The sequence below is a fragment of the Volvox carteri genome (assembly GCF_000143455.1).
Source record: "Volvox carteri f. nagariensis unplaced genomic scaffold VOLCAscaffold_54, whole genome shotgun sequence".
In the NCBI taxonomy this organism is placed as follows: Eukaryota; Viridiplantae; Chlorophyta; class Chlorophyceae; order Chlamydomonadales; family Volvocaceae; genus Volvox; species Volvox carteri.
In genome coordinates this window covers 882358-897396 of record NW_003307597.1, presented here as the reverse complement: position 1 = coordinate 897396, position 15039 = coordinate 882358, and the positions used below count along the sequence as shown (strand labels likewise).

General features: G+C 52.6%; 2 protein-coding genes across 2 annotated transcripts in view; one reads left to right on the top strand and one right to left on the bottom strand.

Annotated features, from left to right (window-relative positions):
* Positions 1-5041, bottom strand: part of VOLCADRAFT_119188 (uncharacterized protein) — a gene marked incomplete at both ends in the record, with an annotated part of 13302 nt that extends 8261 nt beyond the window's left edge. Inside the window, 8 exons of the mRNA XM_002955702.1 lie at positions 361-630; positions 975-1130; positions 1654-1728; positions 2177-2237; positions 2582-3147; positions 3367-3572; positions 3728-3853; positions 4819-5041. Of these exons, the coding sequence (XP_002955748.1) occupies positions 361-630; positions 975-1130; positions 1654-1728; positions 2177-2237; positions 2582-3147; positions 3367-3572; positions 3728-3853; positions 4819-5041 (1683 nt within the window). The remainder of the gene's footprint in view (positions 1-360; positions 631-974; positions 1131-1653; positions 1729-2176; positions 2238-2581; positions 3148-3366; positions 3573-3727; positions 3854-4818) is intronic.
* Positions 5042-9383: 4342 nt separating this feature from the next.
* On the top strand, positions 9384-13323 carry adi1 (aci-reductone dioxygenase). The gene is made up of 6 exons (XM_002955757.1): positions 9384-9504; positions 9659-9735; positions 10065-10200; positions 10710-10824; positions 11876-12000; positions 12227-13323. The coding sequence occupies exons 1-6, from the start codon at positions 9463-9465 to the stop codon at positions 12356-12358; spliced, it is 627 nt and encodes a 208-aa protein (XP_002955803.1). The 5' UTR covers positions 9384-9462; the 3' UTR covers positions 12359-13323.
* Positions 13324-15039: the final 1716 nt, after the last annotated feature.

The following is a 15039-nucleotide window of genomic DNA, read 5'->3' as shown; positions in this document are numbered from 1 at the left end:
GTACCCGCCGGCGAAACCCCGACGTCATCTTGGTCGGGCTCGCCGTGCATCCCCAAACCCAGCAGTGTCAGGAATTTTATGGACATCGAAGTCCCCGTTGCCTGACGGCGCGAACGGTAGGGCGCGAGGCGAGAGACACAGAGAAGAGGGTGTTTGGAGAGGGAGAGGGGAGAGGACGAGGAGGAGGTGTATGAAGACCTAAGTCGTACTGAAGCTCGTTCCAGGGAGGTTACACTGTACGACGAAACACACTCCTGTCTAATTTTGGACACGGGCAAAAATGCACTGAGGAATGCGTAAAACACACATACACACAAAACACACATAAAACACAGACACACACACATACACAAAACCCACCAAGTCGAATACGTCCGACCGCCCCGCCAGGTCCAGGGTGGTTGCCACATCAGGCAACCCCATCACCATGAGCGAGGAGCCCGGGAAAGCCACCGAAACACCCCCCGGAGGCCAGCAGGGCCCTATGCTAATGTTGGCACCCAGTACGAGAACCCTCGGCGAAGGCGCCGGCACGACGCCGCCGCCAGTGGCGGCGACGCAGCCGTTGGCGACTGAGCAGTTTCGTACGGCATTCAAAAGGTCGTTACACGAATACACCATTAGGAGATCCTGCAAGGTGTGGGGTGGACGGGTGGGGGGCCGGCAAGGGCAAAGAAAGGAAGGTAGGCAATACATATCTCTCGGGGTGGGGTAATGTTCCCCCGCTCATGACCAACAAAACCCCCAGCTCTTCACACACAAACGCTTATCCCCCGCGCTCTCCTGCCGAGCTCTTGGGCCCCCTTTCGAACAGCCGTCATCCGCACCCGCACTCCCGATGTCAAGGAGGCCAAAAAGACAGGAGGGCGCGCCTTCATATGCTTGAGCATTATAGTTCGAGCATTATAGTTCGAGCATATACGCCTTCACATGTTCGAGCGTACGACACACACGACATCGAGCGTACGACGCACCGTCAAGTAAATAGATAGTCCCAGGTAGCGCATGATGAAGCTGTTAGGCACCGTCGTGTTGTACACGTGCGGTACGATGGTGAGAATGGCGTTCAGCCACAGCGTGTGGGGCGAGGCGACCTTCACCCACAGGAGCTGGGAGGGCAGGGCGATACCCTGTTTGAACGGGGGTGAGGGGGGACAGACGAACCACAAACGAGGGAGGGGTGAGGGGGGGGGAGAAGGGAGTTGGGAGGAGAAAAATGGGGTTGTTTTAGACGAGAAGGTAGCTCCTCCTGGAGCGGGCATATGACGTGTTGGGGGGGGGAGAATGGAGTTGGGGTTTTAGGGTTTTTATGGCTATAGGGAGAGTGGCGTTGCGGGTTGAGGATGGGGCTTTTTTGGAAAGGGGACAGTGGAATGGGATGGGAAGGTGGAGGAGCAAGTGAGCAGGCGGCATGAGCAGGCGGGGAACCCAAGGGGGGGAGCCTTGTGTCGGGGTAGGGGGTTGCTGCGTAGGCGGCATGAGGGGGGGGGTACGCCAGCGGCGGCGACGATGACGGTGCTGGTAGCATTTACGGCGACAGCGGGAAAAGGATGTAGCAAGGGTGCCGTACTGCAGCGCAGCGGCGGTAGCAGTGGCAATTACACAACCATGGGAGCAGTAGCAGTACGGCACCAGCCCGGTTCGATAACACACCTGAAAGGACGCCAGGACGGTAGTAATGTTGCCGTACACAGCGCTGTTCGTCAGCGCTTGCGCCATGTAGTACGACTGTCGTATAGCAGATGTCGTACAGTACAGGCAATGGACATGGGAATGAGGAGGGAGTCGGCAAGAGTCTAAGCACTCAAGCATATTCCCACAACAGACGGACAGACAGACAGATGGACCGAGCTTCACCACATTTGGACGCCTCCATGATGTACATCGCCGTCGGCGGCGGGTGTCCCCTTCGCTGGGTCCATTGCACCCATCTCTGCAAGCTGCAATATCATCTCCTCTTTACCTCCCCCCCGCCCTCCCTCCCGCCCTCCCCATCCCTCGTACAACTCCCCTCACTCCAAAATCCTCCTCTCCCCCGCGCATGCGCATACCCCGAAATGCCCCTTGCCACTTGAACCGACTCTTCATCGAGGCCCCACCTCCAGCCTCCACCCCATTTCTCGCCACCCCATTCCACCCCCCCTGTAGTTGTACGGCCACCCTCGAACCCACTCACCTGCCACTTAAACTCGTCCTTGGTTAGCACCAAAGTGGTATTCTCCAAAATTAGCCGGGATCTGGGGCAGCGAGATCACAACCGCGCGCAGTGTAACTACCTCAACCACTTTAACCGCCATAACCACCAACAGTCAGCAACGGTGCCATATGCGATGTCAGGAGTAACGAAATGCACTTGGGGGTGAGAAACAGGCATCTATCGGCCCAAGCCCGCTGTGGATGAAAAGCTACGTAGGCGTGTATCATGCCGCGTGCATGTTAGGGAGGGCGACCATCGCTGGCATCATGTTTCGTTACGTCTCTGTCTTTAGGCAGACAGACAGACAGACAGACAGATAGGCAGACAGACAGATAGGCAGACAGACAGATAGGCATCGCATGCATTGATGTAGCTCACACGCACCGTTTGGGGATGTCAACATCCACCGCCCACACAGCGGCTGTTAGCAGGGACCGAGGCATGTTCTTGCCAAGGGTGTCCGTAGCTAGGTTGGACAGTTCCAAGCAGAGAAGTCGCAGAACAGCACCGCCTTCGACGGATATGAGCGAGATACCCCCGTTCAGGTTGATGGCGGTGAGGAGGCGGCAATCAACGCTAGAAATGGTGGTCAACGGGCGCGTGAGGACGGGACGCCTCGCAAGCCAGGCTTTCGGGTCGAGACTGACGTTGGCTGTGAGCGTTACATGAAGGCGAGAGGGAGCTGGTGGGAAGACGATGCTGCCATTACCACTTGGATGTACGGCAGTGTACGACAGGATGGATAATAGCTCGTCAGGAGAGCCGGCCGTAAGAGTAACGCACGCGGGAGGCCGCGCTGCAGCCGTGGAGCTGCTGTTGGGAAATGTTGTGGCGGCGCCAGCGGTGGCGGATACGTTGAATGACGTGGTGGGATCGCAGGCAATTGTGACGTTGGAGGATGTGAAGCCGCCCCCGGAGAAGAAGCCAACGGTGACAGACCAGCCATTTGACTGCAAAGCAAACGTTCAGCGCCAAAACATGTGTGGCTAAGCTCAGCTGCGCGGGTTTGCATGCCCCGAAGAGAACAAAAAAGGTAGGCCGAGGCCAACCGTCGGAAATGTGTCATCGCAAGCATGAGCACAGTTTTGGCCGGAAACTGTTACCTTATCTTTTATACATAAACGCTACAAGTTGCATCGTCGTCTGCCTATTGGCAAAGCCCTCCTCACCCGTATCCATGCTGCAGGCTGCAAGTCGCAGGTCATGTTCGCGAACACCTCAAAATCGTTGCACGAAGACACGTATATTGTCAGGTCCTCTAAGAACCAGGGTCCCACATAGGCGCCATTTGTCACCAGAGCAATTGGGACTGTCGACGTGGGCGCAACTAGTAATGCATTTCGCAGCGTTGCCCGCCGAAGTGTCACGTTCGCAGCTGCAAGTAGGAAGCATATACATTTGAAACCCGTGCGAAAACAATCATTCAGGCATTTGTGACTGTACCATAACCCACGCCGGCACCAATACTCCAAACGAGCAGGCTAAATGGAAATTAATTTGACATCTTCAACATATTCTACGTTGACGAACCTGTCGGGTCTGCTGTAAGGGGCTGTAAACTCGCGTCCCACACGGTTTCTGGTCCCTGGCCTTCAAGGACAACACCGCCACCACTCTCCTTTAAGGAGAGCGGTGGGATTGGAATTAATCCTAGTGCTACAGAGCAGCAAATGTCAAGGGCGCCGAGCAGGAGCGCCAGATTTTTGGTTGTCATCATTAGGCCTCTATAACATTCATATGCGGTAAAATGGTACACATTTCAGCTTGGGTATACACGATGCAGTCCACAGTAGCCAAGAAGGGGCACATAACAATATTAGTAACGTTCGTACATGTCCAGACACCAAATCTCGTGCACTATGTGGATTCGGTGACAATGTTCGTCGTCGTCCTATACGCTGAAATGGTTTTGGTTTCATCATGTAATCCTCTGCGATGAAGCACATCCGCAAGCTGAGCGGGTTTGGGGAGAACATTTTAATGTCAGCCAGCGCGGACGATTGCAGCTTGCCTAAAACATGAAGTGCATACAGAAGTGATTAAATTTGCAGGTGGTTTCTCCTTCAAGGTCTTTAGCTTGCCCTCAGCTACAGGTTAAGTCGTGTTCCGTCACTATCCGCCAGGCAGGGCCGCACGTTGCAGCCCTGCGAGGCAAGCTTCTGTGACATCCCTATGAATGCCTGATTTGGCCTGGACTAGTCATTAAAGCTTTGGGGATTTACCTCTCCTGATAGTGTCCTGATCTCACACACTTCCCTGCCAGCTCTCTGTCCTGCCTCTCTGACTAACGCTTGATCTCCACGCTGGTAGGTTGCAAACTTTTCGATGCACTTCACACCATTAACAGCACGAATCCTTTATTATGTAAACAGTTGGTACGAGGAACAGTTTCAGCTTCTGAGCAAGATAAGGATGGTAAATGCCAACATGCCGATGAGTTGCCCGTTCGCCTCCCTCCTACTCTCGGGGCCAATCCGATGCTCCCTGCTAAAGCGCGAATGGTAGGTCCCGTCCGTCCCAGCGTCTGGGACCATGCTGGCCCATCGCAGACTGGCCCTGTACTTGCAGAACAACAGACAAAAGCGTTGAGAGAGGGTTTCAGCATCGTTCCTTTGGCTCACCTGTGGTCTGTGGACCAGCAATTGGAGCATGCGGGATGCCAACACGGGTGAGCACTTCCTCCTGGATGGCTACCACATCATGGCGCAAACTACGTGCCTGGTCCAATATACAGGGCAGCACCGGGACTGGGCTGGCCGGCTGGGATGCACGCTCTCCACGGGTGTGCCCCCTGTCGCGCCCCCGGCCGCGTCCCCGGCCCCGAACACCCCCGCGTGTGCTCATAGGTGTGAAGGGCGTCCTCGAGATCTTTTTGGGTCCAGCGCGGCCCGCGCTGCTGCTTTTGCTTCTTGCGCTGTGTTGGAGGAGCGGACTCTGATGGTGGAGGGACCTTGCGCTTGTTTTTGCCCATTTTGGCCGTCTGAAAATCTCTAAAACATATGCATAAACAAAGAACAGCTGTTGGATGTTGAAGAATGGGGTGTTGCGTCTGTTTCTAGTCGCCGTGCCGGCCTTCGCAAGGTTCCGCGAAACTTGACGACGGACGAGCGAAATCTAATAAATAGCGCTGATCACAGGCCTCTCTGGATACTTTTAATATATCTCAATATGCTCTGATGGTTCTTTGGTACTTCTGTCGCCTTGTGGTATTCGTGCCTCGTGAATCAGGGTCTCCATGCAGAGGGTTGCAAAAACGGTCTAATCCCCCAATCCCGGGGGGTGGTAGCGGTCAGCCATCCCCCCATCCTGGCTGGGGTGACCGACTCCCATCTCCCATCTCAGGGGCCCGGTGCTAATCCCATCCCTTGAGACAGGTTTCCCATCCTGCCGGCCTGGGTCCCATCCCCAATCCTATGGTCGGGTTTTCCAATCCCATCCTGCAGCTGTGTTCCCCCAATCCTCATCCTGCCAGCCAGGGTCCCTTCCCAATCCCTTCGACCAGGGCCATCCCCATCCTGCAGCTGTGTTCAGATCCGAAAGGTGTCAGCCAGGGTCCCATCCCCATCCCTTGAGCTGGTGTCACAATCCTTATCCTGAGATGCCAGCTGCATAACTAATCCTCACGTATACACAGTTGCGGTTAACTTCCCAATCCTGTAACGTGTCTCAACCTGTTTGAGTCGGGTGTAACTCTTAGCCAGGCTGGGCTGGCCATTAGGTATGAAAAATGGACTCTTGTACATTACACATAGGACACCCGTAAAACTTCGCAGGAAGGTTGCACAACAGATGCACACCGCTGTGCGGCACTTCAATACGGCACTTCCGCACCACTGTACGGCAGCTAAGCTTAACCTCTCAAATTACAGCTCTATAGCGAGTTTCTGGGCCGTGCCCAACTAACTTTGTTAGGCCACCACCCATGTTCCACCAGACGCATATGTTAGTATGAGCAGTGTGTGCAAACTTGCTCACACGCACTGCTGAGACAGTGTTACTTGGCTTGCCAGGAACCACCAAGTACCAGCAGGAGGCACCAAGAACCAAATTGGGACACGTGTACCCTTAAAATATGGTCAAACGCATGCTGGGCCTTAATCATGCACGATAGCAAAATTGATGTGATCATGCATATAATTAAACCTGTGTTTTGGTTTGCTATGGGACGCGACTTGCAAGCAGAACTTCCTTGTGTTTGAGTTTGGTTTGCTATGGGACGCGACTTATAAGCAGAATTTCCTTGTGTTTGAGTTTGGTTTGCTATGGGACGCGACTTATAAGCAGAATTTCCTTGTGTTTGAGTTTGGTTAGCTATGGGACGCGACTTATAAGCAGAACTTCCTTGTGTTTGAGTTTGGTTTGCTATGGGACGCGACTTGCAAGCAGAACCTCCTTGTGTTTGAGTTTGGTTAGCTATGGGACGCGACTTATAAGCAGAACCTCCTTGTGTTTGAGTTTGGTTTGCTATGGGACGCGACTTGCAAGCAGAACCTCCTTGTGTTTGAGTTTGGTTTGCTATGGGACGCGACTTGCAAGCAGAACCTCCTTGTGTTTGAGTTTGGTTAGCTATGGGACGCGACTTGCAAGCAGAACTTCCTTGTGTTTGAGTTTGTTTTGCTATGGGACGCGCCTTATATGCAGGACTTCCTTGTGTTTGAGTTTGGTTTGCTATGGGACGCGACTTGCAAGCAGGACTTCCTTGTGTTTGAGTTTGGTTTGCTATGGGACGCGACTTGCAAGCAGAACTTCCTTGTGTTTGAGTTTGGTTTGCTATGGGACGCAACTTGCAAGCAGAACTTCCTTGTGCTTGGAGTTTGGTTTGCTATGGGACGCGACTTGCAAGCAGAACCTCCTTGGGTTTGTTTGAGTTTCCATGTAGCCACTATGGACACTAAACCATCCATCCTTGGCCTGTTTTGCAGTCCTGTCAGTATTCCAAGTTCTGCACCTGCAGCCTCATTTTACAGCAGAACACCCAATTCTAATCCTCCAACTGTGTTCCCAATCCTATGGCAGCGACCTCATCCTAAACTTGCGAAAGCCTGCAATCCCCATCCTGTCGACCAGGGTCCCATCCCCATCCCTGGCCAGGGCTCCCAATCCCCTCCTTGGTCAAGGTTGCAATCCCCATCCCTCAGACAGGGATCCCATCCCCATCCTCACCCCCGACAGCAATCCCCATCCCAAAAGTAGTGTAGCACGCCTAATCCCTAATCCTCGCCTTGGGCCCCACATCCCATCCTGAAGTCGTCAACCCTATTCCCCATCCCGCCTGACCAGTACCTGCCCCCAATCCCCCATCTCTGCAACCCTCTGCTCCATGCAAGATTGGGCACCGGAACCACAGCGACCTGAAACTAACGGTCCGCCGGCCATAGAACACTTCAAAAATCATATACTTTAAGAATATAAGCGCGCGATCGCTATCTCTTTCGTTATGTGCTCAAAGTAGCCCTGTTCGGAATTACCCCCTGTTCGGAATTAGGCGACTCCACCTGTAACTGTCTTTTTTAACATCAAGATTTATCCCGTCAATATAGTCCCAGATATTGGCTCAGGTCATTTTCGTATTTTTTGAGTGTGGGGGTTACGTGTCCCATCGCTCAAGGGGTAATCCTTACTAAGGATTCCTTAGCCGTCATTGCGTCCCGTGCAATAGGGCGGTCTTTGGCCTCTACATCATCTGAAGCGAAGCCTTCCCCCAAAATGCCACGCAGCGTTGGGCTTATTGGGTAACCCTGCTTCAAATGAGGAAAAGACCTCCCCCCGCACTCAGTTACCATTGACCCTGATCTCGATACCAAGCCTTCACCGAGTCTTGCGTCGCCTCTCTCTTCAAGCCGCATTCACAGCAACCCTGGAGAAACCTTGTAAACGCCTTCTCAAAATCAACCTGGCATTACGATAATAATGTAAAATGATGTTTCCAATGCTTTGGTGTCCGATCAACCCGACCAACCCAGAGTTCGTTGTTTTTCCGTTGCCAGTTGCCCTAATGATGATTGAAGCCAAAACATGGAGTCTCTCGCAAACAACATAATCCCCGCAAATGTTCACATGACTGGTAGATATCCCCTCGGAGGCTGAGTTCTGCACTTAGCGAGTCAGGACTCAGGAGCCACATGGATACGCAAGTTTTTGCCCGGTCGGTGGCGGTCTCATGGTATACCTCATAGGACTTTTATAAAGGATGTAAAGGTGCAGACGTGCCGGCAAGGCCACGTGGAAGACTTGGATTGCGGCAGGGGAGTACGAGTACGGCTGAGCCCAGCTGATGAGTCAGTAAGCAGACCGCAACGCCTGTTGGAGGGCCTTGTTGGAGGGGAAGATCGAGGCATGGCTTGAAGCAGGGCGACCGCATGGGCACTTCTGGGCAGGGAAGGTGCTCGAAGTCTCCCGCTATCTTGGCTTTGATTGCAGGCCAAACTTACGCGAGGGACATAGCAACACAGAGAAGGCACGGACGATTGTGGGACGGGAGCTCCCAGTCGATGCGCTCCTTACGGAATGTCGAAGAAGCTTGTTGGCGGATTGGGAACGGCCGGAGATTGCAGTGGATCCCAGGGTCTTCCCTGAGTATACGGGGATGGGCGAGAACTTGGACAGAACAGGCGTCACCGCCTGCCGCTATAAAATGTGGATGGGAGCAAATACTCGCCAGAGGATCACAAGTCAAAATTTGGGCATCTAAAGAGGAGTATGCCGAGGGCAGTCCACACCACCCTGATGCGTTTTCGCCTTGGCAAGCGGGATCTAGATGTGTCACGGTTCGCACGCCAACCGGGCCGTAAGCCATGGGAGGAACGAACATGCCGGCTTTGTGGAGGGTTCCAGGTAGAAGGCGAGCTACACGTCCTGATGGAATGTCCTGCTTACGAGCCGCTAAGGCGAGCAGTTGGTTTTCCTTAGGATGTAGATATGCGCAACGTTATGAGGGTCGGTTGAAGCGACGAAGCTGGGAAGCTTACTGGTGCAAATATATAGAGTGCGGAAGGAGACATACGGGAATAGTTTATTTCAGGTTAGCTCAGAATCTAATGGACCCTATGTGCGGCCCCTGACGGAGCCGTTTGGGGGAAACACATGTTGCTGGCCAACGGTCAGTACAACATGTAGCATATACGATACGATGATGATGAATGCCCCTAAACTCTCTTGGAGTTGCTGAGCATCAATATCGAGCCAAGTATATTACAGTTTAAAAGCCACTAGTTATTTGCGTCACCAAGGTGTTTGTCTGCTGCTAGAGTTCGCTAATTAGTTAAATGGCGTCTGAGCCCACACAAGAGGAGCTTGCGCTTGCACAGGTATATCCTATTTTCGCAAGTCTTGTAAACGGTGCAGCTGTAATTGATTGATAGGCGGCGTGTCCTCGAGACAAGCAAAGTCTTGGTCCCGGAAAGTTGAAAAACTCAATTATGTGAAACGTCAACAGCTGCAATCTTCATTTTCTTTCCACAGCCGGATCCACCTGAGTCCGCCGCGATCGATGCGTGGTACATGGATGACTCCTCCGAAGATCAGCGACTTCCCCATCGGTGAGCAGGCGGTAACGTCTCAGATGAGCAGCTGCTGCTGAAATAGTAAAGCCTCAAAGAGCGCGTCATCCACCCTTGTCGTCATACAAGTTTGAACACCGCGGTCATAGCCGGTGCTCTCCTGTTCGACCAAGGCACTGTTGACCATGGCCTACCGTAACTGACCTGGACAAGCAAGGAGGAGCCACCGCAACCAGTGTCTTGGCCTCGAGGACGTCCCCTGATATGCGTCTCGTTGTCCGAACACGACCCCAACCCTATTTGTTGCCGCTAACGGCCTAGGTCGGACAACCAGTAACAATGATCCGGATTCGGTCCGATGTGAACAGGCGGAGTCCCAATGAACCCTGCCCACTGTCCAAGCTTCGGGAGCTAGGTGTCCTATACTGGCGGTTGGACGCTGACAAGTACGAGACGGATCCGAGGCTGGCTGCCATCCGGAAAGTGCACAACTATTCGTACATGGTACGTCTACACGTCGGCAAGTGGATATTGTTTAATTGCAGGCGTGCTGCCGACAGGGCTTCACCTCCTCCACTTCAGGGGGGGGAAGAAGGCTTGCTTCTGGCTGCTGAGGACTGTACTACCGGACGTCGTGTGTGTTGCATGACATCAAAATGTTGTTGAAGAGAGCGTAAAGAAGATTTTCAGCGTTGCAGCCTTATCACCGGTGCTGTCAATTGCTTTGACGAGGGCTCGGCTCCGCTGTGCCTAGGGCGGTGTTGTGTTGTTTCATGGTTCATGTTTCTTAGGTGACGCGCGTGTGTGCACAGCAGCAGGGGGGTCCAGCTTTCGCATCCACCGGGCTTGCGACAGCTAGGTGTCGCGAATAAGATCTACTCTACTCTACTCCTCCCTTTCAAGCACATCGTCGAACAGTGTTGCGCTCCGAGCGCCACGATGAAGTTTCTCTTTTGCCGTTGCTGCTACTGGTACTGCTGCTGCTGCTGCTGCTGCTGCTGCGACAAACACAGGAAATTGTTAACATCTCCCCCACCACGCTTCCAAACTACGATGAGAAAATCAAGATGTTTTACGAGGAGCACATTCACTCCGATGACGAGATTCGCTACGTGTTAGATGGCTCAGGTGGGTTACTGCTACTGGGAACTGATTGCTATTGGGAAATGGTTGATTGTATATTAGCTATGCATCTTAGTGTCTGTCTGTTAGTATGTATGTGCTGTGCACGTGTGTAATGCATTTCGTCCATGTTGCTAGAAGCAAACGGGGTGTTTTGGATCGCGCGCGAGGAGGACCTGCAAGATTTGCGAGCTCCAAGCCATGGAAGATGGACAGGCATGTACTTTTAGGCTGCCTGACATAAAGCCCATGCAGGGTTATATTTCGGCCATTTCTCCTACTTCGGCCTTTTCCGGTCTCGCGGCTCAGAATTTATAACACACACACACACACACACACAGGCAACCGGCACGAGTTGGACACCAGCCAAATGCAGCTACCGGCTATGGCAATGGGCAGTGCCGGATGCCTGCCTCAACGGGAAGGCCCTGTCTGTGTTAGGAAAGGACAGTGGTGTTAGCAAAGGACAGTGGTGGTGCGACAGGACGTCACACGCACAAGAACATCAGACCAGCACGGAGCTATCAACTGCCCGCGCAATACGAAGGCTGATGTCGCCGCCGGGCCCTGGCCTCGGGAATATACCTTGGGATTTTACTGTCGAATTGAGTGCACTTGATGAGCAGCGCTCCACTTCTGCTGCTCCTTCTGCTGCTTCTTTAATTACCTGTGACCCTGTTGTCTGGGGAATCCCGCCTTTCCTTTTGGCCATGTCGTCTGGGTTCCTCCTTGGCCGCATTTGAATGTTTGGACTTTTGGACTTTCCCTGGACCGTTGGGTTGTGTGTGTCTTGGCCTGCATGTTTCTACGGAGCACCCGCGGGAGGACCATCGGATTCGGGATCTTCCCTTGACTGCTCACGGCTTCACCCACGGCGGTCTTGAATGGGCGCTTCGTTCCCGTTGGCTGGTCTGAGCCGCGTGTTACAAAGGAGACGGCCTGCCAGCTTGTGATGACAGCTTGGTCTGGCGCGTCACTTGGCCGCAATACCTTCCTTTTTTCTTTTTTCTCGGGCAGTTTCTTATGCTCCTGACTGCCTGTCCTGCGCGCCCCTCAGGCTACTTCGATGTACGGGATCTGGAAGACCGTTGGATCCGGATCGACTGCCGTAAGGGTGATCTGATTGTGTTGCCGGAGGGCATCTACCACCGCTTCACCCTCGACACCAACAACTATACCAAGGTGCGCTAGGGGCTACAGGGAAGGGGTCCCGAGGCGGGTTGTTAAGTGCTGAAGAATGTAGTCACTAGATCGGTGTACTGAAGGCGTGTACTTCAATCCCGGGGAGGAGTGCTGTGCTGTTCCTGTGTGCCGGTGTGTGTGTGTGTGTGCACATGTGCACATGTGCGTGCAGATGTATGCGTGAAAACCCTCTGTCTTTGCGCGAATGCTGCTACCTTTGCCCCAGGCGATGCGGCTTTTCGTCGGTGCGCCCATATGGACGCCGTACAACCGGCCTCAGGAGGAGCACGCCTCCCGTCAGCGCTACTTGGAGAAGTTCTCCGGGGCAGCAGCGCTGGAGGCGGCCGTGAGCGCGTGATGAGTAACTGCTGCATTCAGGGCGGCGTCCCCGCCCTCGCTGCCCATGTCAGCCTCAGGGCCATATGCGTGGGTGCATGGTGTGGGAGGATATTATGAGCGGCGGGAGGTAGTGGTTGGGGATCAGAGGGTTGGTTTAGGGAACAGTCGGTCTGGCATACTTTTGGACCCAGCAGGTTGTTATTTTGATGTACCGGATAATGGCGGCGGCTGTGTTTGCTTGGGGGTGGTAATGGAGTAGGCCGGATAGGAGGTGTGATTAGGTGAATCTCTCTGGCAGATACTTACTAATATATACTTCTGCTGAGTGCATGTGTGGCTGCATCTTATGTGGATGGTTACCCATCCAGAAGCTTCTCTCAGGTTGGAGGTTGGATCTCATCTGAGTAAATAGGAGGGTAAAAGATAAGATCGAATAGGAGGGGAAATAAGAAAAGGGGAAGGCTCCTGATGTTGAGGGTAGGTGGTTTACAACGAGGTTTTTGTACGGAAACGCACATGATCCATTAATACTGCTGATTTATACTGTTTTTTTACAACCTACATTCAAATCCGTGTACGTGCGCGCTTGCTCCTCTGTGCCTAGGTCTTGTCTGTTTGCTGTGAGCTGGATGAGCGTGGCCGTGTGCTGTTGCGCAGTTGGGCCTGTGCTGCCCCCCGTTCGGATACACATCTAGTAGGTGGCGAAGGGTGATGGGGCATGAAGTGCACTCACTCCCGCGTGCAACCTTGGCGGGAACGTGCTGGTTTACATATCTGGTGGTATGTTCTGGCGGGACAATTGTGATTCTCCACTCTTATCTATGACTGGCGGCCTTCTGATGCTTGCCAGCCACCGTCCAATAATAAAGCAAAGTTGTGCACCCGTACCTGAACGATTAGTAACGATCAACGTCGACAACGTAATGCTATATGCATGACCCTGCCGACCTGCACCAAGCGTGTGTATGTAAGTTTTCTATGGAGAAAACAAAGCCAGATGCGACGATGGGAATGCAGGTGTGATAATAGCAAAGGGAGATGTGGTGATAGGCTTCATTACGCATTTTGCACATGCAATTTACGTACATACGTACATACTCTAGCCATGTACCGTACATGCACACAATTTAGCTGCGTACCGTTACACATACACGCACGGCTCAGCTGGGATACAATAGTGCTTGCAAGGTAAAACCTTAAAGGGTCGTATACTACGCGAAATGATAAAAAAAGTGGAGCTTGCGTGATTGACCTTGACAACGGACGAGCATCAGATGGAACCCTACCATCATCAGAGTGCGACATACATACATACATACATACATACAACAAGTTACTTTGGCTCAATACATACGGTTGCATAAACAGGGGAGTTAACTTGTACGCCATTACCATGCATATGCAAAGGCATGAAGCATACAAGTTCGCAAGATGTCTTTTTGGACCGCCCATGTATGGCGCCCTGTTTTCTTCCTCTGCGCGACTACCACCCATCGCTCACATGTACGCATCAGAAAACACGGACGCACAAAGTAATAAGCCAACTGCGGGTGATACATCGTTTCAGCGCCAGAGGGCACAAACTACCGATTATCGCATCAGCTGTGCATATTAAAATGTATGCTGCTTGCTATAGGCAATAATGCGCGCAGGAGCATCTTTAGCAAGCAGCTTCATTCAGCTGAGGTTGCGGGAAATAAAGATATCACAGAGGCGCAGTTTTAAGCCGTGATCAAAACGCAACGGCAGTACACCTTTGCAGCTTAGCGCCCTTCCTCCTGCTGCAGACACCTGAATAGCTGCTGACAATGGATTGCATGTTTTTCTTTTCCACGTGCATGTATGGCATGAGCGAAGGCCCCGTGCATTGTGTCATGCGGACATAGATACAACGGAGCTGGTGCGTGGCGGTAGGATCTACGTCCGGCCACGATTAGCTAGGGAGAGCACGTACGGGATATATGCAGCGCTATAGCAGAGCACATCCAGCCAATAACGAAGAGGCCACCTACCGTCGGAATATTCATTAATGGATGCATTGAGGAAGCACGGGTTGTTGGAAGAGTAGTATAAGTAGGTGAGTTTCATCATCCCAAAGCACCACGCATCAATACATGTGTTGGGGACGGCTAGCGATATAAGTAGTTGTTCGCGAAAGCAGGATGCCATCTGATGCCAATGAGTGTGCGAAGATACATGCCGATTTATGATTTGAATTTGTACATCTAGCAGACCTGGTGAAAATGCTGCATGCGATGTGATGAGTTCATTCCCCTGTGTGTATATGTGCTTCAAGCTGCTGGTTTCACTCCGCCATTAGTTGTCACGACGAACCCAAAAGATAAAACTAACGGCAGATATGCGCAGCACCAGCAAGCCCGCGCCAGATAAAACGGTGAACCAAGAGCATGCATTATGGGTTGGGAAGAGAAACTGCGGCAGAAACTGCGGACTGCTGTCGTCTCCCCCTTACGAAAGCTCGCAAGCGGTCTCCCATGGTGTTCGTTCTTTAAGCAATGTGTCCGACGCACGTGGACATGCCTGCATTTACCAATCTATCTATGAGCGTATACGAACGTGTGTTGCTATCATTATGTTCCCTAATGCAAAGCATAACAATAATAACAATATAATAATAAGACTCCTCAGCCTGAACTAAGAGGTGTGGGGGGGAAATTAAGGGAATTAAGGGGGGAAATG

What these genes read in the sequence shown, in the direction of transcription:
- adi1 (XM_002955757.1), top strand. Translation starts at nt 9,463, where the DNA reads ATGGCGTCTGAGCCCACACAAGAGGAGCTTGCGCTTGCACAG. An exon ending in AGGAGCTTGCGCTTGCACAG is followed by an intron (nt 9,505 to 9,658) that starts GTATATCCTATT and finishes TTCTTTCCACAG; the next exon opens with CCGGATCCACCTGAGTCCGC. An exon ending in TGCACAACTATTCGTACATG is followed by an intron (nt 10,201 to 10,709) that starts GTACGTCTACAC and finishes CGACAAACACAG; the next exon opens with GAAATTGTTAACATCTCCCC.